Here is a 22415-nt window from a genome sequence, read left to right as displayed (position 1 = left end):
TTAACAGGTGCCTATACCAGAGTGGTTATTATATAATAGACCATCTAAACACAATGATGGTGTTTTCTGCATTTACTGGGAGCACCCAGCTTAGCATCAGGTCCAAAATGCTTGTACTTTGTACTCTACTTGTTATTTGAATATGGCATTGGTGCTAAGCTGTGCTTCTCCTTCTTCTTCTTCTTCACAGGTAACATAGAATACAGCTGTCCTGCCACAAATGAATGTGAGATCACAAAACGGAGACGCAAATCATGTCAGGCTTGTCGCTTCATGAAATGCCTCAAAGTGGGGATGCTCAAAGAAGGTAAGAAGAGTAAGAACATTTTTTATTATTCTTACACACTCATGTAGCATAGATTTTGTAGCATAGAAGCACACACTTTATACAAAAACAATTGATCAGATCAACAATAGTCAAATACATCATCATCGCGTGCCTGATGTCTCATGACCCACCAAAAAGGCCCATGTTATTTTTTCCTGCAGCAGCTAGTTTTATGCATTTCCACAGTGAGAAATGCATAAAACTAGCTGGCCGGCACAACAGTTCCCAGCCCCTTGTCCTCCCCCTCCTATCCACACAGCAGTAAATAATGTGCAGTTGAGTTGGGGACAGAAATATGCTGAATAGGTTGATCCCTGCCTTTGAGTAATAGAAATGTAACAGTATTCCACTTGGAAAGGCTCAGGCCAGGTCCCTGAGCACACACCCGCAACAGTCTCAGCTCTCCCTGGCATATTGATCCACTAAATGTTTTCCGAACATCTCAGCTCTCTTCCTGTGGATGGTTTTTTAAAGTCACGCCAACAGGGAATTCAGTGACAATTAAACATGCTTCCGATGGATTTGTCTGGCTGGTTTTCTCTCCCCCTCCCTTTCCCCACTGACTGACTCCCCCGAGACACAAACCTTGGCTGCTCTTCTAGCGGAGGCACCTGTCCACTCTCCCTCATCCCACTGCACTAGTGGGTGAGTTTTCACCTCCCTTACTCTTTCTGTTTCTGTCAGTTTTTCATTTGCTGTTTGCTTGAAAATATAAAATAAAATAAAAGATAGACAAATAACAGAGAAATGACAATATCTGGAGTCAAGCAGTGTTGTTTTTGTTTTCACTCATTTTTATTTTGCTTCTCTCTTAAGTGCAGATAAAAGCAGGACGGGTAGGTTTTTTCGTCCCTCACGGTTGGGCGGTGGTATAAATGCTTTGCCAGATAAGAGCTCCGAAATCGAAGATAAATGAAATCCTGTTAAAACGTCCACTTTTAAATTCTCCGCCAAACTCTGTGAAATTTATATACTCTGCTTTTATTCATCCCATTATTCTCTTCTATTGGAGAGTGGGGGATTTATAGATGCATACATACCCAGTCGCGACCTGAAGCCGGAGTCGTAGCCCGTATGGATCCCAACCCAGTAACAGAATCTGCTGGACTGTGCACAGCCAGATAAAGCCTCAATGCCAGAAAGACAGAGTAATCGCATTACTATCTGATGAAAAATTTATGCCAATATATCACCTTGGAGAATAAGAGACTACAAAAATATGTAGCCGTTGCTATAAATGAATGACTGGTGTCAGGTCAGCCTAAAAAAGAGCGTAAAACCCAAATATGCAGAGTACGGCTAAGCCTGAGGTTCTAATGCACTCAGCACATTATCAGAATAAGAATGATTCTCCTCCTTTACATAGTGGCTGTCATCACCGGACAGCAGCTATTGTCACTGTGCGTGATTAAAGTCGTGTGCTGGTGTTCACAGATCCCCCTAATATGACTGATTTTTGTCACAGTCGAAATTATGAAACATGCTGGCTGTGACTAAGAAAACGAGCGTTTGCTTAAGCTCTTGTCTTGGGGCTGTGTCACCAAGACTAAATGGAAAGAGAGACACGTGGTCTGTGCCGACTGTAAGCTCAATGAAGCCGTCGGCTCAGGAAATGATGGCAACCGCTCATGTGACTCTGGTTGCAACTTACTTTCATTACTGCAGAAAGGTCACATTGTGTCTCAATGGAAAATTGCCTAATTATAACTTAACAGCCCCAACAAAGTGCATTGCTGACCCCCCAAAGAAACATAAGTTTAAATCCTTCACTGGATTTAAACAAAAAAAAAAACAACTTAAGATTTTATGTCTCTGTTCTTTGTGGGTACACCTGTGAAAGCAAAGCCACTGAAGCCACATTTGGCACTTCAATATTGGAAACCGGATAGGAGGCATAAGGAAAATGGTCTTGGAAGATCAGCAGTCCGATTACAGGAGGCCTGCCTGAACCTTGTGTTGAGTAGCTGTACTTTCCCTTGACTGTGTAAAGGAGGAAGTGATCAATAGACTAATCAAATGTCAGATGCAACAGGTTTTTCCTCTGATCAATGGAAACAGATCAGAGCTTAGAGCAAGAGAGAAGACAAGATAGTATTGAAAGATTAGACTGACATCATTCAGTGGCAGTTGCTCTCCACCACGACTTCCTTTCTCTCGCACACTCACACTACTGTACATGCCTCCACATACAAGAATGGACAGGTGTATTTTACATAGTGCTTTTTCTAGTCTTACTGGCTGCTCAGAGTTCAAGAAAATCGACCATTTCTGTAAAGTTAATATATATTTTTATCTGCACATCCACAGCATTGACCAAAGACAATAGCTTTTTGTTCAATTGTCCTAATTTTGGAATAATACTGTGTGTTAAAGGAATCTTCTGGTTTTGTAAGAGAGCAGTGCGACAGCTGTGAAGATTTGCTGAACAAAGGAGTGTGTCTGTACTGATATGCAATACATTTTCATGCGGAGAACAAGCTCTAACAGTCAGTTATAGTAAAACGCACAACATACAAATGAAAAAAAAAAAAGTTTAGTGAAGTAAAGTACTAAACATCATTTCTTCAAAGTTGTGTGCACCAGTAAGATGAATGCAGTCTGCTTCTAAGATCTATAATTGAAATAAGTAAGTAATAGGAGGCCTCCACTGTGGCAAACATCACTTGAAATGTTTTTACAACACTTTAATTTAGACTCTGAAGTGAGGTTTAAGTGCCGTTTAGTCTTTTCAATTAGCAGTACGAGCAAGGATGTCAGCTCACGAGGGATACTGTAGCTAACCTGTAAATGGAGTATGTGACAAGGGTGTCACTATGGCAGCCTCTGGGGTCAGCAGATGAGGACGGGGGGCAATGCGTGACAATTTTTCCGCTACCCCTGCTCATCACCACTCGTGATTAAAAATGCTGCGATGCACTTAGAAGCATGCAAAGCTGGCAACGAGGGCCCTTTGAAATAGTGCTGACGGCAGTTTAGCAGGCGGCTTCCTTGAAAGGCAAGGTTCACCATGCCTTGCCATGTGGCCTTCTGATTTTCCCAGCTAAAATAGGGACCGCCTAAGCCCCCCTTGGCATTGCCAACCATCCCAGACATCCTGACACTTTCCCCAGGGAGAGACACCCAGAACAGGTGAGGGACTCAAAATAAGGGCCCCTACCGCATAAAGTGAGTGAAGACAGGCCCTTTTGTAGGAGTGTGCTCGGAAGGGGATTATTATTGTTTTTGGAGAGAAAGAAGAGCTGTAGGTCAGCTGGCCCCAGCCCCCACCTCGAGGCCTGTGCTAATCCGTGCACAAATGCCAGCCGCCTTGGCCAAAAGCCCCCTCCCCGAGCACCCTCCTTTGAAGAGATGATACCCGAGCTCACCCGCTGCTACCCTTGCCGCACTGTGTAGTGGGCCATAAAACAGCGAGATGACTGTGGATGAGGTGGCAATCAGCTCGCTTTGCACATTTATAACGCACCTACTGTTTACTCTGGAGGGAGCACAACAGACTGGCCAGAGTCGGAGCGCTTAAAGCGTCACCAAAGGGGCATATGAACCTCACAAAGGCCCCTATAAAAGTCCTGGCTATAGTACCTGACAGCATGAGTGAATGAATCTGTCTGGCTGCTCTTAATCACTCTCTCTTCCTCTCTGCCTGTGTCTGGCCCTGTTGGACAGTAAAATGAGACAGGTTAGTGCGGAGCTTTAATTCCTGTCAGCATCTGTTAATTATGGCCAGGACTGTTCTAATTAAAAGAGGCACCCATCTACCTCCGTAGTTGGCTTTATGCTGGCTGACACAGCCACACGACTCAACCGGCAGAGAGGAACACGGAGAGCAGAAGCGTTGCCACCTGGCAGCAGCCAGGCTCATCTGGAGAGCCGGAAGAAACTGTAGAAAGTGGTGATAGCACATTTGACAGTGACATGCATCCAAGAATAACGGTGTTTTAGCTAATGCAGAAAGTTTTTAAGCAGTAGCCCACAACACTGCCAGAATTGATCGCTTGATACGATGCACGTAAAAAATAAATTGTCACCAAGTATCCACGCTTGTGCATGAAATACAGGTAGTTGATGTCAGATGATTCCCTGGTACTCGCTGGGAAGGATAAGGCTCTGCTGGGAGTTGGGGGTAATTAGGTTAGTAGGTTGTCAGTGTCAGGAAATTGAAAGACAGTCCTAATCAGATTTGTGTTTCTAGGGAATCAAATAATTTATATAAGTAGAAAAAAATCTTTGTTTTATAGTTACATGATAATACAACTTACTGGACCCCCCATTCACAGAGAGAGTGAGTAGGGCTTTGTGTCTGTTGTATATAAAAATCAGCTATTTTGCATAAATCTGCTGCTGAATTCCTCTTTGTTAAATGAAGGCCACCACTTCTATCTTACATCATCTGATTTTCCCTTTCCCCATCCGTTCACCGGGCGACCTCCAATCGCCACGCATGGGACACATCCAAACTCATCCTCTCCAAGAGCACTTGCTGATGGGCAAATTGTATTAGGCTCATTTGCAGTGGCCACACAATGCCCAGGTTTGACACCGTCCTCCCTGTTATAAAGTGATGAAATCATCAAGGAAGTGCTCCAGCTGCGGGTGTTGTTCACTCAAAGGACACGGAAGGCTGACAAATTAACTCCTCCTCCACCACAAGCATTTCATTGAGCCTTTTTCCTCATCCAACCTTTAGTATTAAATTTGTTTGCACGTCTGTGTAAAGGGGGGTGTTACATTATGCATACAAGGTAAATTAAACAGATTCTCCTTCTCAGCTGGATTAAGATAGCCGGTATGTTTAGACTGTCCGGTGGCAGTGACACAATTCCAAATAAGGGCATGCAGGATATAAATGTTTGCATACAATTTCATTAAATGGCCAAATACCTGCCGAGTGGCATCAAATGAATAGAACAGCGCAGATGAAATATGTTTACAATGTTGAAAATTAATAGAATAGAAAAGACATCTTAATAGAAACATTCTTATCAAATAATGAGATAATAAATAACTTATGTTATGATGAGGCCAGCTTGACATTTACAGTATCAGTGTGGAACCTGGCCCCCTAGGTGTGGCTGCGGATGATAAGGCCTCGGTGCTACTCCTGTGAAAGAGGGGTGAAATAAGGGTCTTTTATTGGAAAGCAATACCTAGTTATCTATCTGCAGTATGACAGTGGATGCTTTGTACACTGTATGTGTGACTATGTCTTTGCTTGTTGGCTGGTTAAGTTTCTGTTTGTGGATATTGAAAAAGGACACACCTGAGCACACACACACACACACACACACACACACACACACACACACACACACACACACACACACACACACACACACACACACACAAGCAAAGCAAAGAGGCAAGTGGCTGGCAGCTAATTAGTATTCAGTCTGCCTCACCCCAAAAGCTAAATAATTAGAGGGCCAGTCTGTGAGATCATTGACCCTGCGTTAAATATTCATATGTTTAGACCTGCTCTGGGCTCAGCTGTGTCACAGTAGACCAGCCAGGCATGGACCACATATGGGAAGCCTGCCGCGACTCTGACACATCCCCACACACACACACACACACACACACACACACACACACACACACACACACACACACACACACACTCTGAAAGTATGCTCATACACAGAGACACATTTTTATACCTCTACGTAGTCCTTTTATATTCCTTACATACAAGCTAAAGGCCAGCACAGTAGCTCACATTTACTTTAATATATTATAATATAGAATATGTGAGGGTGTAATTTTGAACCATAATCCTATATTTATGTCTTTACAACTTCATCACAATTTACACGACGGTCTTATCTTTTCTTTCTTAGGGGTTCGTCTGGACCGTGTGCGAGGGGGCAGACAGAAGTACAAGAGGAGGTTGGATACAGAAAACAATCCGTACCTGGGCCTGACGCTCCCTCCTCCCACCAAAAAGCCTCGTGAGTACCCCCCACCCCCCGTCAATAGCCCATTGTCTCTTTCTTCCGCTGCCTCTCCTCTACCAGGCGAGCCAGCAGGTAAAACAGATAAAATTCTAGGACAGACTCACGTTCCTCCGTCATGTTGCATGTTTGGACAGTTGAGAGTTCGTTTGTCGTAAATATAGGCCACGTATTGTTCTGCTCGGAGCCGAGTTACGATAAGTCTCTGAACAGATGACTGATATTAAAGAGTGAGAGATCTTGAGGACACTCCTGTCTCACACGTTTTTTGCACACTGTAAATTTCCTTTGCACAATGTGGCGTTTCCTTCACACACACAGGCAAAAAAAAAGTTAAGGTGGGACCATCATGCTACTGTTTTGTCATGTTGTCATGCATATCAGTGTTGCGCATCTGTGTGCCTCTCTAAGCATTACAGTGAAATAACCTTTGACCCCTCCTTTTTTTTTGACACCCCCACTCTCCTTCCTCTTCTATCCAGTCACAAAGATAGTGTCTCACCTGTTGGTGGCAGAGCCAGAGAAGATCTATGCCATGCCTGACCCCACCATGCCGGAGAGTGACATCAAGGCTCTGACCACGCTCTGTGACCTGGCTGACCGCGAGCTGGTGGTCATAATCGGCTGGGCTAAACACATCCCAGGTAAAATACATATAAAATAATCTCTTATTGTCTTATTTCAAGGAATGCTCTTTTTCAATACTGTTTTATTTTTCCTCTTTCATCTCTCTTTGCCCCCAGTTTTAAACATGCTCTGTGAAAATAAACATGCACTCACACGTAGATAATTAATGACAGCAGCTCATACAGCCTCCGGGTGCGTGGAGGATTGAGGGGTGTGCAAAATGGACATCGCTGTGCGAGAAACAAATCAATAGAGTGCATTTTAAATCCCTCCATTCAATGGAGAAGGGGGGACACAGACCCGGTGCCATTGTATGTTGTAATCACCGGGGAGATTAAGAGCAAAGTTGGGGACCTGCCCAGTCAAACAAGACATCATATCACACACAGGCACACATATGCACACATGAATGCGCACACACACACACACACACACACACACACACACACACACACACACACACACACACACACACACACACACACACACACACACATATTGAATTATTGATGGACATAATCATGTTTCTTCCTTGCCCCATAGACATTCTGATAGAGGAGGTGTTAGGTTATAAGAGGCTGTTGAATTGAGGATAGGCCACCTCACGTCAGCAGAGATTTTGCTTCCTTCGAGAGTTTTTCCTCTGATTTTGACAGAGTACATGTTGTTTAGCTGTTCTTTTTTGGCAACTAAAGCAGATTCCGCTTGATCTTTCGCTTGACCCCTATAACTCTGTAGCACCGCAGTGCTGTAGAGACAAAGCGGTAACAAACTAAATCAATGTGTCCCTTGGTGCCAATGCCATAACCTCTTCTTCTCATCAGCATAACTTGGACAAACATACATCTGTCAGCTTGCAGGAAATGCACGACATCATTACAACACTGACACATATGCACACTCTACGCATGGCACACACATGAAAAGTTTATTTATTTTCACTGATACAAAGTGGACTCTTAGTGACCTCGGGGTGGTGCATTGTGTACCGATAGGTATTAGAGTACTTCTCAGAAGAAGGGGTATTAATCAGGTACAGATCTGATAGTAAGGAGATTAGAGATGGATATGGTCCCAGCCCCTGGCCTCAGCCCCAGTCCCTTACGCGACTAAACCATTTGGATCACTCCCCACAGGCCATGCATGGTCAGCAGACTGAGAGTTTAACCAAGGAGCTTACTCAGGACTGGATCACAGCTGACCCGATAACACACTCTCATCATTGTGACCCAAAAATTACACCAGCGCCGCAGACATGCACAAAATTGACAGCATTCCCAGGCTGACTGTAGAGTACAGACAGGAAGAATCATTCACTAGTGCACACTTGCATTTAGAGAGAATAAAGAGAGCATTAGTGTGTATTGTTCAGAGTCAGAAATGGTTTTTCTTCATAGATGGTCCTTTTAGCCAATTATTTAAAAAACACTAATATACAAGTATTAAAGGTTTTATCTCGCATCCCTGAAATGCTTCATCATTTTAATATGTGTACATGCTTACTCGGATTTTGTGTGTCATGGTGTTGAAACGTTGCTAATCAGATTATACTAACACGTATTGTACAGTGGATAGATTCATAACGTTAATGGGATTTGCCCCATAGATTGCAGCTGACGACTCGTCATTCCAAATGTGGCGATAATGATCATTTAACCCAAAACCCGAAGCACTAAGCCCGACTGTGTGCTACACTGTGAGCCGGCGCGTGGAACTATAGCTGCACTAAATGATTTGCACTAAATAATCTGCACTGGCTGCACGTTGACAAGACGGAAGCAGATTTTTCTCATCTGCTTCTGAAGAAGACTCAACACTGGTTTCATTTGTGGACACGTTTTAATGCTTTTTTTCGTAAAACCACACTCATTCTTGTTAAATAACAATTTAAGAGGGAAAAAAAAGGAGTTCCACTTCAACTAAGTGCTCGGTCTGTGTCTGCATTAGGGCAGTGGGTGTCCTCTGGCCATGAAATGGCTGCATAATTGAGTTGTACATGGCTGAACCTGATCAGAGACGGTTCACTGGTTGAGCGAGACTCCATGCGCTAACACTGCATGCACCAGCGGTACCTCAGGGCAGCCTACCACGCTCCGCTCCTACTATATTTCTCTTCTCCAGCTACGACAGGGAAGAGAAGGAGGGGAAAAAACCTGCTGATTGTATCCTGATAGATTTTTGTGGCCTTGGGCAATGGAATTAAAGAGATTAACTGTTCATTATGAAGTAGACCACATTGATTAGGCCACTGACAGATGGGCCAGCAACTGAAGTCTGAGTGTAACAATTTAAATGTCATGAAAATTGGCAGTTACCTTCTCCCGATTGATTTTTAATTTCTCCTATTTTCAGCTAACATTTGAAACGAGTTTCAAAAGTGGCGTAATGTTGAGAAGAGTAGCCCTATTGGGTTTTAATGGGAGGACAATTGGAGGATAACAAAGCTGTATCATTAGTGGAGCCGATATCTGCCTTACAGGCTCCGATGTCGACTTTGTTATTTTGGCCGTGAAAGGTCGGTTTACATACGTGAAGTGCTTTTCAGGTGTTACAGAATTCTGCAATTTTAGGCGAAATAAGAACAGATTCAGTTGTTCAGATCAGCGTGGTGTCACTTATCAGTCCTTTTTAACAGGTTTGCCATTGCAAAACTGCAACCTTGCCCTCGTCTGAAGAGCATCTTTAATTAACTGATAATCACTGCTGAGCTTTTAGACACTTGTGTCACTGCTCCAAATGGCAGCACAAAGTAACACGGCTGTTGCCTTAGGGGCACGGGGTCATTAGGAATAGTGTTAGGGCAACGCTGACAGATGGTTTGTTGCTCCTAAGGTGCTAACAACCTTCGACACACATAGCAATCCTCTGGCCACCCCTTCTGGTCCCTTCCATCAATTTAGAGCTGCATTTTCCTCTGTCCAAGATGTTTAGTGAGCAACTAAGTGCCCTGACCACTTCAGTACACTAGAACCTGCTTACCAACTTGACACTGCTGCCTTCCTCAGCAGCAGTGAGTTTCAAGTGTAACCCCCCATAACCCTGTGCTTTCCCCACATGCCTTCACACCCGCAGTGGGAATGTCATGCGTTCATATGTAAAGAGTGCCGTGCCTGTTGTTTATACAAAAGGTGCTCGTTGTTTGGTGCTTGCCAGCTCACCTCCCAGCTTCCCAGCTCCGAGTGTTTTCAGCTGGGAGTTCTCTCAGGGCTAAAGGGCCAAGCAAACACTGACACTGTCCTACTTTGCACCATAGAAAAAAAACACGTTTCAGTCAGGACCTATATAGTCAAAGGATTTAAGGTGGATGTGGGTTGCAAAGCGGATTGCAGATGCATGACAATTGTATAGGTAGACTAAAGGAACTTAAATAGTGTGCGCAGTGTGACAGGTGCCAATTGGATGCATAAATGGATATCATCTGAACAATAAAGTGATTTTGGCTGACACTGAGTGAGGATTGTTTATTTCTCAGGTCTGTTTACATTTGTAACGTTAAGAAGTTCATTTGTCACACAGCTTTAATTATAATGAATTATTATAAAATATACACGCAAATGATTTTCTCGTATTAGATTCAGGCCAGAGGAACCTAATGAATCAGACTAGTTTGCATTGTTCTTTTCATCGCTGGTGTTTTGGGAATATTCATCATCTGTGCTTTATTGGATTTCAGTTCATCAGCTTCTGCGTCTGACAGACAACTGCCTGGCGCGTTATTTGTTAGCACGGAGGCACCGATGTCGAAAAAAGATTGCGCCTCTTGTACGTTGTCGTGTTTTTGTCAGCTCAACCCTCCACTATAGTCGCCTAGCCTCCTTCACCCCCCACCCCACCCCCTCCTCCCAGGCTCCTGTTTTCTCTTTGCCATTAAATTGTAAAATCTACTTACTGTGTTGCCAGCCTGATCCCACTCGAGCTGCGTAATCTCCTTGTAATAGAGTGTGAATACTGCCTGGCAATAAATCAGCACCTCATCAGTGCACTTTATTAAATATAGACACCAACAGACAGCTCTTAGTATATTCAATTTACCCTCTGACGTAGGCTTCAACACAGGAGATAAAGATAGATTGAGCAATCAGGTGGATGCTGAGGCCTGAACCCAGTCAGAGAGTGGAAGGAAGGCAGAAACCCCCAATCTCATGCAGGGAGATTGAGATGGGGGTATACTGGAGCCAGACAGGAAGCCAACAGTGTGCAGGACCAGGAAGGGGGCGTTTGCCAAGCTTGTTTAGTTATTGTGACACATGTATAGCTAGGTACATCCAGTGTTGTTATATATGTATGTATATACATATTTTTAATGACAAAAATAGATAAAATTTGAATACTTTCTTAAACTTTAACATGTGTGCATAATCTTTTTGTGTGAAATCTTTTCTGCCGATGTGCCTTTAAGTGATGATCAGCAGAGAGACATACCTCATTAAGCAGTGTTACTTGATGGCAGTGGAGATAAATTATGTGTAATTATGGGAATGATTAAAACCTGATTCGTCCTGGTCTTTGGGGCTAAGGGATATGTAAAGTCAGTAGTGGCCAGTGGGACCCTGGGGAGAGCTAAAGACTTTGCTGCCCGGGTCAGGAGGTTATAGGGTGCAGATTAAAACAAGGGGATGACTGTATTTAACGTTTTTCAACCTCATAACATTCACAGGCTGCTGGTCAAATCACCCCATTCTCCAGCTACTTACAATGGGATAATGGGCTGGTTATCACGTCAAAAGAAGGCTGATAGGCGCTTCCTGAAAACGCGATTAATTTTCAGTCATCAACCTTTTTTTCACCTAGTCAGTTTAGCTTGTATTGACTAGACTTTACTCAATAATTTTTTTTTTTAAAAAAGCAGTATTTGTGTCATCAAATCAATGTCCAGGGAAAGCTCGCAGCAAACTGAGCTGTCTGTGTTGTACATGTGGCTGGATTTCAGGTCAAATTATTTACGTCAAGCACAGCAATTTATTACCAAGCTGCTATTGATTGGATCCTCCTGACACCGTCATATAAATGCAAAAAGGGCCATAGTCGGCATGCGAGTTATATGCACAAAGGTCCATGAAGACGAGTTTGCACCATCTGCAAAATTGCTCAAAATTGACATTTCTTCCTATATTGCTTGTATGTCTTGTGTGTCACACTTGGAAGTGACAAGAATCCATGCAAAACAGAGGTGCGCGCACATTTTCCCCAGTCCTTTCCCCCTTTTAAACTGTTATCTGAAATAAAACAACACAACAAAAAAAAGCTTTGATATAGAATAAGCTTATGGCAGTGTGATCATTCAGCCCAGTTTGAGGTTAGAAAAAAGAAAGATGTGCTCAACCTCTGGGGTCCTGTTAGGGGCAGTTTTACTCTAACTGGAGCCCGGAGAGCACTTGACTTGGCTGAGGTGAGATTGCCGCTGGGCAGAAGTCTTCAGGGCCTGCTTGTCCTTCTGATATCTGGCCATGATAGATCAGCCCCTGTCCAGCCAGAATTACTCTCTTTCCTCTTTCTATCTCCTTTTTTCCCTTTCCCTTATGCTCTGGTCCCCCTTTGCTCTCTCTCTTCCTTATCTCCCTCCTCCCTGGCCCATATCTTCTCCTCTCTTTTATCCCCCATTTCTCTAGCTCTCTCCCTCCCTCTCTCCCGCTTGCCATCTTTTTTCTTTTTCTCTCCCTCGCTCTGTCTGCTCTGTTGTCTGATTGAGGTTGAGTTACGAGGGGGCTGCAGCTGGAGGGGGCCACCGTGCCTCGTAATTACATCTCTTTTTATTACCCACGCTAATGGCCCTCGGGGAGAGGGAAACAATAATAAATTAATAGAATATGAACTCCAGCTCAACAGAAATCTCCAGCATTTCATTTTGGACCGTCCTGTGCTCTGGCAGATGAAACAGTGCTCTGATTAATCTCTGCAAGGGGTTTAAAGCAGCCGTCTGTAGGTTTGGGCTGCCCCCTCCTGCTCACAGCCGAGGGCTTTTGGGGAGATAAAGGAGGAGATGATGGTTTTGGCTTCTGTTGTTGGACTTTAGTGGTCTGATTTTTGCCCTTTCAGCTATTAATGATGATGCAGTTGACGATTAGGTGGGCCATTATGCGGTGCTGTTTCTTTATCACTCGTATTTATTTGTGCTCCTTTGTCTCGATTGAGTTTTTCATTCACAAGCAGTGTAAAAAAAAAAACTCGCAACAGAGAATTTTGAAAGTGAACATTTTCTTTGAGATATAAATGCTCCCTATTTGAGCGAGGTGCTTAAGTCAAAGTGAACAAAGAGAAACTCAAGAGCTGCATTGTTATTATCTCCTCGGCCGCAAAGACTTTCAGACAGAAAGCTGCCGGTGCACTCAGCAGTGGAGTGGAAAAGGCCCTTCAAGCGCACCGACAGGCCTCTGTGATTTGGTCAATATTGTGTCATGTTTGGTCAAACCCCGCCAAGGCAGTGGGCTGGAAATGAAGATGTAAATATTGATATTTCATTAGAGGAAATCACCCACTCCGACGGCACTTAACCGGGCCACCTTCAGAGTGCGGCGGCCGGAGCGGCGTGTGACCTGCGGAGTCGGGAAGTCACTTCATTACTCGATTAAATTGAGTGGAAAAAGGCGAGGCAACGACATGAGATCCCATTTGGAGCGATAATTTAGGCCTTGAAGAGAGAGGATGGAGCAAGGGAAAAACACTACCTCTCCATCTCACAACACTGGATTAAATTCAAGGACTTTTAGCGTCAAAGGTAATTGTAGGCTGCTGGAGCCGCATGTGTGCATATGGCTGAGAGGTGTCTGTTGTATCAGAACAACTCCAAAGCCACTTCAGCGAGCCCTGAACAAGGCCTTCACACGAGCTGTCATATTGGGAACAGCGCTTTAGTTCCGCTTCACTCCTCCTTGGCATTAAAAGGCTACACAAAGCCTTTTCCTGTGATTGTGATGCCAACCTGATGCGGCAATCAAGACCACGTCCACGCTTGCATGACAATTTTGCTCCGGCCAGTCCACATTCTGTCCGACATAATGGCCACGTATGCAGACAAGGAAATAACACAACAAAGAGTTTTAAGATGCTGTCTGGATATGTGTGTAATGGCACAGGCCTTTTTAAAATATGGCTTATTGCCTTCACTGATAATAGTAAAGTGTTGTGAGTGCTTCTGGCAGTTTGAATTGTTGGGTCTAATTTGGGCTCTTCAGAGACAACCTCTGACCAGTCCAGCAGGGCACTGGTACCTTTCAGTTAGCACTCTATTTTACTGACTATTGATTCCCCTTCAAAATGTGAAGGCCCTCACATTCTGATCACAATCTGTTAATTAATGTATCCTCCAGCTCTTCCCCTGCAGTGGTCATCACCACGATAAGGGAAATTGAACACTCGGGTACTTCTCTCCCCAGCTCTTCTTTTCCGCCCGTCTCCCTCACTCTCATCATCCCGTTTCTTTTTCACATTCTCTGATGCTTCCTCATTATGTCTCTTATTCTTCTTAAGCTGCATGCGTGCGTGTGTGTGCGTGTCTATGCGTTTATGTTGTCCTGGCAGAAAGAGATAAACATCAGGCTGGTGGCTGCACCCTAGTAAGATCATTTATATTTAAGAGAAAATGTGGAATGCGGGTGCAGTGAGCGCTCTGGTCAATACTGTAATCTATCGCCCTTAAATCACACAATGGCTACGCAAGTGTGGCAACAGCAAACTTGTAAAAGCAATCTTATTAATCAGGGGTGGAGCTGAAGAGCCTAATATGCTGTCAGAATGAGGCGCCTGCAGGAACGCTGTGCAGGAGGAGGGGAGGCGGGAGATTGGGGGGAATGAATATGGGGAGTGTTGGGGGATGTCATGTGGTTTATTGACAGCTAAAGGGAGCTACGAAGGGAAAAAGGGACGAGATGATTCCTCTCTGGCTCTCTTTTTTTTTTTTTGCTCTTATTAATTTGTTTGAATTTCTCACAGCTCATCTTTTAGGGATCTCACACTTTGTTTGATTTAATGTTCTATTCTGAGCATATGTCGTGGCATTGGGGTAGAAAAAGACGGAGGTGTATTATCCTCGTGCTGATTTCAGCTTTATTCTACTGCTGTCGAAGAGTTTGGCCCTGGGCTTAAGCAGGCCTTTGGGCATGACTTGCACCATGTGACCCCGGTTTCGTTTGTGTCTCTTGATGTGCGTCGTTTTACGTTTATGCATTCATGTGCATACATGTAGATGCCTTTATCTGAATATGCATGTGTGTCTGTTTTCTTGCACTTCCGTGGATGTGTTTGTGTGTGTGTGTGTGTGCGTTCCCTCATCACCTCCTCTTGTTACACAGTGCGTGTCATGTCCTCAACCCCTCCAATGAGGATGTGTCTTGGTGCTAATCCCCCCTCACACCAATACAAGAGTGACAGGATACAAGGGGTAACCACATGGCTTTGTGTATCCCGGACCTTTGCACCGATTTACTGTCCTCACTTACACTAAAGCCCACTCAAGTGCTCTGACACCAGCTTCAAAGAGGACCTTGCACTGTGCATTTGAAATTAAAGACCACTCGCTAACATGTGCATGTACATGTGTATTTGTTTTACTGATCGCATCTCCGACATCCTACGGTTTTAGCTTTCTTTCCCTCTAATAAAGAAGACTTTTTCTAAATCGTGGAAGATATAAAATTACGTACATCACATAATTGCTCTTTTTTTGTCCTTTTCTTTAACATTTGACTAGAAATATCAGCTTGCAGATTGTGCTCAGGTTCTCTTGCTCAACTTCCCCTTCTCTTCCTGCCCAGGATTTTCTACTCTCTCTCTGGGAGACCAGATGAGTCTGCTGCAGAGCGCCTGGATGGAGATCCTCATCCTCAGCATCGTGTTCCGCTCGTTGCCGTACGAAGACGAGCTGGTGTACGCCGAGGACTACATCATGGATGAGGAGCACTCGCGGCTGACGGGCCTGCTTGACCTCTACGTGTCCATCCTGCAGCTGGTCCGCAAATACAAGAAGCTCAAAGTGGAGAAGGAGGAGTTTGTAACCCTCAAAGCCATTGCTCTTGCCAACTCAGGTGGGTTATCTTCAGCACAGTGACGCATTATATATGACATGGAACAGCTTGAGTTCAGCTTCATTGAAATACATTTTATTTTATACTAATGTAGACTAAAAGAGAATCCTCAAAAGAGTTAAATTAAAATTTAAATAAAGTTGGAGTTTTTAATAATTTGATTAAAAAATTTGGGGGAAACGTTTTCTGTTTAACCAAATATATAATTTTCTAAAACGAATTTTTTTAATCCAACATTTCCTCTATTTTTGTTAAAAAAAATCACCTTTCTCTTTAGTTTAATCACTTATTTAAAAACGAATGTAAAATAAAAGCCATGTCTGTAATTAAAATATTTTGTTGCATTTTTTTGTTGTTGCATTTTGTTTAAAAAGTGTAAGTATGCAAATTTGACATACAACAACTAATAAACCATACAGTAATAAGCAGAAGCAATGAAATTTTAAGCTTTTAATTCACCTGAATTAAAACAAATGAATACACACACACTATCCTAAAAAGTACACAATCTTTGGGCTTAAACAAAAGTGAAGGTTTAAAAATATTCTTGAAAAAAATCCTCATGGGCATTACTCACTCAGGACTTTTTACTTTTTCCCGACTGGACCTCTGAGGAATGCACACTAGTCAGTGTAATATGGGTTTTGTCTAACACAGTTTCAGAAATGACATTTCTTAGTTTTTCATGAGTTTTTCAGTGTAACCTTTAGTTTGGAGCGTGAGATGGAGAGATGGAGAGAAGATAAGGCCAGTGTACGAGAAAGAGGGACGGAGGGAGTTTTTTTTTTTTTTTTTTTTAATTGAACACCTTCAATGTTGTGGTATTTCTCCAGCGCTCCCTCTCCCTCCTCTTTCTCCATCTCCATAACAGTAGCTGCAGGGCACAGCAGCCACGGGAGATAAATTTAGCATTTCATTAGGAGCGCAGGGGGCTGTCAATAAAATGTGTTAAGTCAAATGGAATGAGTATCAGGGCGTGATGGGGCTCGTTTGTTCCAGTGCGAAGACGGCACGCCGCTATTGACAGGCGCCTTTTTGAGGAGGCAGGACCTGTCCTCCTCTGATCAATCCACGCCTGGGTCACCGGGCCAGTTTTTCCCTTGTTTTGTCCGGGACTGAAAAACAAAAATGCTGATGCTGGGACTTTGCTTTCAGATAACAGAGCGTTGGTAGAGAGGTGAGGTGAGAGGAGGAAGGAGAGATAGGGGGAGGCGGAGGGTGTCCAGAACGTTAGAACAAGGTCTCTGGGAGATCACTCTCCCGGGAGCCCCTCTGTCTGACAGCTGTGAAAATTCATAGCAATTGATTTTGTAATTAGCAGTTTATCAATCGGATCGACGTGGGCTCACTGATGGATTGCGAGGAAATTGTTTCTTCAAAGTTGTTTTTTTTTTTTTTTGCATTTTAGTCAGCCCCCTCCTCCAGTGTCTGTAAGCTGCTCGCTTTCTCTCGTGCCCCATTTTCTTTCCCATTTGTCGAGATGTCTCCATCCCTCTTTTTATTTTCTCTTCTTTTCCCTCTTTCGATAAAACCTTCCTTTAAAGCGCAGCTCCAGTCAGGTCGGTTGTTAAAGTGTGCGCGAGCCTTTGCTGCTGAGAAACTAGAAAGGAAAAAGAAAAGAAGAAAAAAAATTGGCTTGATTTGTAAAAATGCAGCCTGTGTGAAAAGAACAAGAGATAATTATGTCACACCACATCCTCATCTGAGTCTTTTGTTCTTCCATTCCCTCCCTCCTTCACCCCCCCTCCTTTTCCACATTCACTTTACAAAACGACCTACTTCATTTTACCACTGTGGATTTGAAAACCGTCAGGGTGAGAAATGTCTCAAGGTCTTGGGAATACAGTTGTTCCAGTCAATGAATTTGGGGCGAAGCCTGAAATCTGTTTTGCCTTTTATTGTCCCGTGTGGTAAAATATGCGCCGCCAAGGTGAGTCGAGTCGGGCAGCCAATGACATGCTGCCTCCTGAGTGCCAGATGCCAGTTAACCAGTGAAAGAAAGTGCGACCCCCAGACTGTCCCTGAGAGAGGTGGGAGCAGAAAAAGGCGAAAGTGAGAGGGGAGTACGGTAACACCATGTACAAGAGGATCGCTTGAAAAACAGTGGCACTGTAGCGAAACGTTATAGGAGCGAAGAACACCGGAGGGAAGCCAGACTGAAACTGCAGACAGCTTTAAAAAAAATGCCAGGAGGTGAGGTGGGAGAGATTTGGACTATCTGAAGCTGAGAGAGAAACTGAGAGAGTCATATTTTAGCTGTTTGCAGGAGAATGTTGTGAAGTGGACACTTTTCGATAATACAGCGTAAACTCGTGGAGAAATGCACGCGTCCACATTCATCGCTTTCGCATCCTTTTTGCAGGAGTCGGGATGACAGTATCAAAAGGAAGTGTTGCATTCATCTCACGTTTGTTTATGGTGTCCAATTCTCTAATGGAGCTCCCTTTTTTCCTTTGTTTTTTTTGGAAAACACTCCTGTCCTTTGGAACAGTCAGGTGTTTAATGTGTACTCACTCAGCAAAGATTGGATGCTATTCATGCTATTGTTACTGGAGGATAACATTGATTTTCAGTCCCACTGGTCAAGGGCCATATCAATACCCTACCCAATCCACCAAAGAATAAATATATAAATAAAACAAAGCAGATGTTGTTGTGTGTGTGTGTGTGTGTTTTTTTTCTTTTTTTATGATCTATTCTTTATCTTGTCAGGGTGCGAGTTATACTGATAATGTGTTCCTAACCTTGCTGCGACTGACCGAGCAGTTAAGATCACTCATGAGATTTTATTTTGTTTTAGAAGACTCTATTTCCCATGACTGCTGTTACATTACCACCGTCTAAAAGAGCAAACTGTATTTCTTACAATTTCCCTTTCCCCTCTTAAGTCCATCATCTTCATGCTCTTTTTTTTTTTCTTTCTCTCCTTTTTTTTGTCAGACTCCATGCACATAGAGGACATGGAGGCAGTCCAGAAGCTTCAGGACGCGCTCCACGAGGCCCTGCAGGACTACGAGAGCAGCCAGCATCAGGAGGACCCACGACGGGCTGGCAAACTGCTCATGACCCTGCCCCTGCTGAGGCAGACGGCCACAAAGGCTGTGCAGCACTTTTACAGCATCAAAGTGCAGGGCAAGGTGCCCATGCACAAACTCTTCCTGGAGATGCTGGAAGCCAAGGTCTGATCGGAGGGTGGCTGATTGGCCGCGGCAACAGAAAGTGACTTGAACCAAGGCTGAGGGTTCTCAGGAGAGAGGGAGACACCCCTGCTGAATCTGCTAGGCAGGACGGAGACTGACCTCTCTCACTCCTCCTCTTCCTGGAACCCCGGGACACAAAAAGAAAAAAAAAGGAAAAAAAAGAGCAAATGCAAAACTTGGTTATTAGTATAAATATAAAATGATGCAGATTAATTTAAAATATATAAGAAATACTATGTACAGTAATAATTTTTTTTTTTTTTTGTTAATTAACTGTCAGTTGTCATGCTGTATATGAAGAAGGACCCTTCTGCCGCTCAGCATCTGGCAACTACTTCAGTAAGTAGTTGCCAGATCTTGATAACAAGACTTTTTTTTTTTCCAGAAAATTTAAAGTTCCAAAAAAATTTAAAAAAAAAATGTTCTGAAGACAGCGGAGGTGTCAACCATCATAAACACACCTACTTGTCTAACAGCTGATTTTCTTTTTTGTGGTCTGGACATGTAAATATTTATTATTTGAAAGACTGAGTGTACAGTTCAAAGTCTGGTGAACTTGGTGGCCATTTTCTCTTGTTCTTCTTCTAATGGGGGGAAAAAAGAATGAAAGTGGTTACTTATATGTGAACTCTTATCAGTTTAAATGTCCTTGGATATACCTCTCCAGAGCATTATGCCGTGTGATCGTCGTGGATCTATGCTCAGACTGGAAGACTCGCTGGTCCCATGTTTAACCAAACTAGCGTAGGCAGGTACAATAGTCAGTTGTTCCTATTCTGTAGTAACTCAGCAATAAAGCGAGCTGTTGGGGAGCCAAGCTTCAGATCCTATCTTTTGTGCGCTTTTCAGTGCTGCTGTTACTAAAAGACCATATTTGCGTAGCCCCGTCTCAGCGGTGGAACACGCCGCTGTACCTTGGTTTCCCACCGTTTCTCCTTCTCCAAAGCGGTTTGTGTTGCTGCTGCTCGTGCAAGCCAATGAACCCCAGACTGAACCTCAGATTTGGTCATTGTTTGAGCCTTTGGAAATTGCCTCTTTACATGCAAATGGATGACCTGATTCAGGCTAGGCGAAAGTTAATCAGTGGGTTTTGGTGTGGCAGTATCAAAGGATTTATGCCGAGTGGCAGAGGTCCAGGAGATTCCGTGTTCAAACAATCAGAGGCCCATATGTCAACCACTCTATTTTGGTCTCCTTTAAGCCTGTGGCAGAGTCATCCCACACACTGGGAGCAAGGTGCCCAGCATCTGCTCTCACCATTTTAGACGCCTCCCGTCTTTTAATAGCTGCGCCTGCATTTATAGGACTTCGACGAAACAGAGGTAAATGGCAGGTGCAGAGCCGCGGCTGTGGCGTTTCACACTGGGTTTATTTTTAAGCCAGCAGGAGGTTGTTGTGTGCGCGGCATCGCACCACGATAGACACGTGGAGCACTTCTTCTTGACCTCGCGTTGACACCACGGCCAGCAGCACCCCTCCCACCGGCCGAGAGGCAGGTAGACGTCAGTGAGAAAGAGCTCGGGGTGCTCAAGTATGTACATGTGAATAGCTATGCAAGAAATAGAGGGTCAGTATGCTACAACGGGTAGCAGCAACCCATCATTGTGTCAGTGCAAGGTGTGAACTCTGGTGGGAGAGAGATCCCCCACCCCCACTGTGTTTAGCTGTAGGTCCATTGTGCTGGATGTGAGTAACACTGTAGTCCAGTCCACTGGAGTCATGCCACTGGTCTTCGTGTGAGAGGGAGTGTGTTGAAGGGGGAATGCTTAGACTGCTGAAGGATTTTATGTGATGTGATAAATTGTGGCGCTGTCACAACAATATGATACCGCGATCAAAGGAATCCCTGACATCGCAGGAGGGTAGAGTTGCCGCCACGCTTGTGATATCAGTGGCTAACACCGATCCAGCCGCCGCCATGCCTTTTTTTTTTTTAAGCAGCAGTCTGATTGGCCGTGCGTCCAAGGTTGACCGCCCACTCCCTCTCCAAATTTTCCCGCCCAATTCCAAAACCTGAGCTAGCCGCCATCGAGTAAACGAGCTCCGCTGTAAAGGGTGACATTACCAACTTGACTTGTTTTAACTGTTGTGCAATACAACAGGGACCAATTCTGACTGAAACCATGCTAAAAGCATGCTTTTACTTAGGTTTTGGAGAATTTGTAAGCGATTAAGTGACATATTCGAAATCCGTCTAATCAGTAACATGTATCCTGTATATCAGAACTGTATTTGATTTGCTCCACTGATGACTTTTGTGCTTGTTTCAGTGAAAGCGCGGCATTAATGAAAGCATCTGCAGAAAATCTCGACAAATAGAAATTTGTAGTGGCCTAAGATGATCAGCCATAAGAAACTCGATTTGATTTTATTTTCTTCACCTTGCAATATGACACTATGTTAAGGAAAAGACAACATGTCTTACATTAGAAGCTGTGTCTAAGTGTGTAAATATATCAGCGTCAATACAGTAGGTTGCCGAAATACCACTTAAAAAAAAAAAAAGAAGTATGCAGCGCCCTGCTGACTACTACCTCATTATCATTTTGTCAATATTTCTCTGATTCAGCACTTTCTGGTCTTTATCATCCTCATGTCTGTGACACACCTGAGCCATCCATGTTTTTATCAAAGACTTCTTCTCTCCCGCAGTGCTCCTGCCAAAACATTTGTAGTTGTACATCTCCTCCTCCCCGTCATTCTTCATAGATCTCTTTGTAAAGGTAAAGCATGCGTTCACATCGACCATACGACTTGGCCGTCAGTGGGCATGACCCCCACATTTTGGTTACTAAGCAAGTGTGTGTTTATATGAACATCAGTTTGTCAGAATTGGTCCCTCGATGATGAAACTGCAGACAGGAGCAGGTGACTGATTTGCTGCTTCTGCGCTGTGAGTATTTATGATGTGAAATATATCATTTGGCGATGGTGTACATTGATATCTCTGATCGTTGAAATCACCAATATCTGTGTAACTTTTATGTTTTGATTTTCAAAAAGGTAAAGGATCAATGAATTAAATACTCACCGAACTCTGTGATTATTTTGTGCTCTGGCTTAAAAAGTCTGTCGAGTAAAACCTTGAAGGAAACTTCACACGGATGGTAATGTTTAAGGGTGACAGTTTTCTTTTTTTTAAATTGTGTTCACAGCACTATCGCTGTTGTGTATCTACTTAATTCAGTGTAGCAACTTCACCTAACCTTGTCCTCTGCTTGGTGTAAATACCCCCTTTCCACACACACACATTGAGAGCGAGTTCAGCAATGGGACAAAACAAAGAGCACAT

General features: G+C 43.7%; 1 protein-coding gene across 3 annotated transcripts in view; it reads left to right on the top strand.

Annotated features, from left to right (window-relative positions):
• Positions 1 to 22169, top strand: part of esrrb (estrogen-related receptor beta) — a 41487-nt gene extending 19318 nt beyond the window's left edge. For 2 of the 3 annotated variants that reach the window (XM_063499792.1, XM_063499794.1), the window contains 5 exons: positions 191 to 316; positions 6163 to 6273; positions 6759 to 6920; positions 15654 to 15923; positions 18864 to 22169. In XM_063499792.1, coding sequence (XP_063355862.1) covers positions 191 to 316; positions 6163 to 6273; positions 6759 to 6920; positions 15654 to 15923; positions 18864 to 19108 — 914 coding nt within the window. In that variant the 3' untranslated portion in view covers positions 19109 to 22169. The remainder of the gene's footprint in view (positions 1 to 190; positions 317 to 6162; positions 6274 to 6758; positions 6921 to 15653; positions 15924 to 18863) is intronic. The other variant, XM_063499793.1, reaches the window with a different exon arrangement.
• Positions 22170 to 22415: the final 246 nt, after the last annotated feature.

The sequence above is a fragment of the Pelmatolapia mariae genome, linkage group LG16_19 (assembly GCF_036321145.2).
Source record: "Pelmatolapia mariae isolate MD_Pm_ZW linkage group LG16_19, Pm_UMD_F_2, whole genome shotgun sequence".
In the NCBI taxonomy this organism is placed as follows: domain Eukaryota; kingdom Metazoa; phylum Chordata; class Actinopteri; order Cichliformes; family Cichlidae; genus Pelmatolapia; species Pelmatolapia mariae.
The sequence above is the reverse complement of the archived record's forward strand: the minus strand, read 5'-3'. Positions and strand labels throughout refer to the sequence as shown.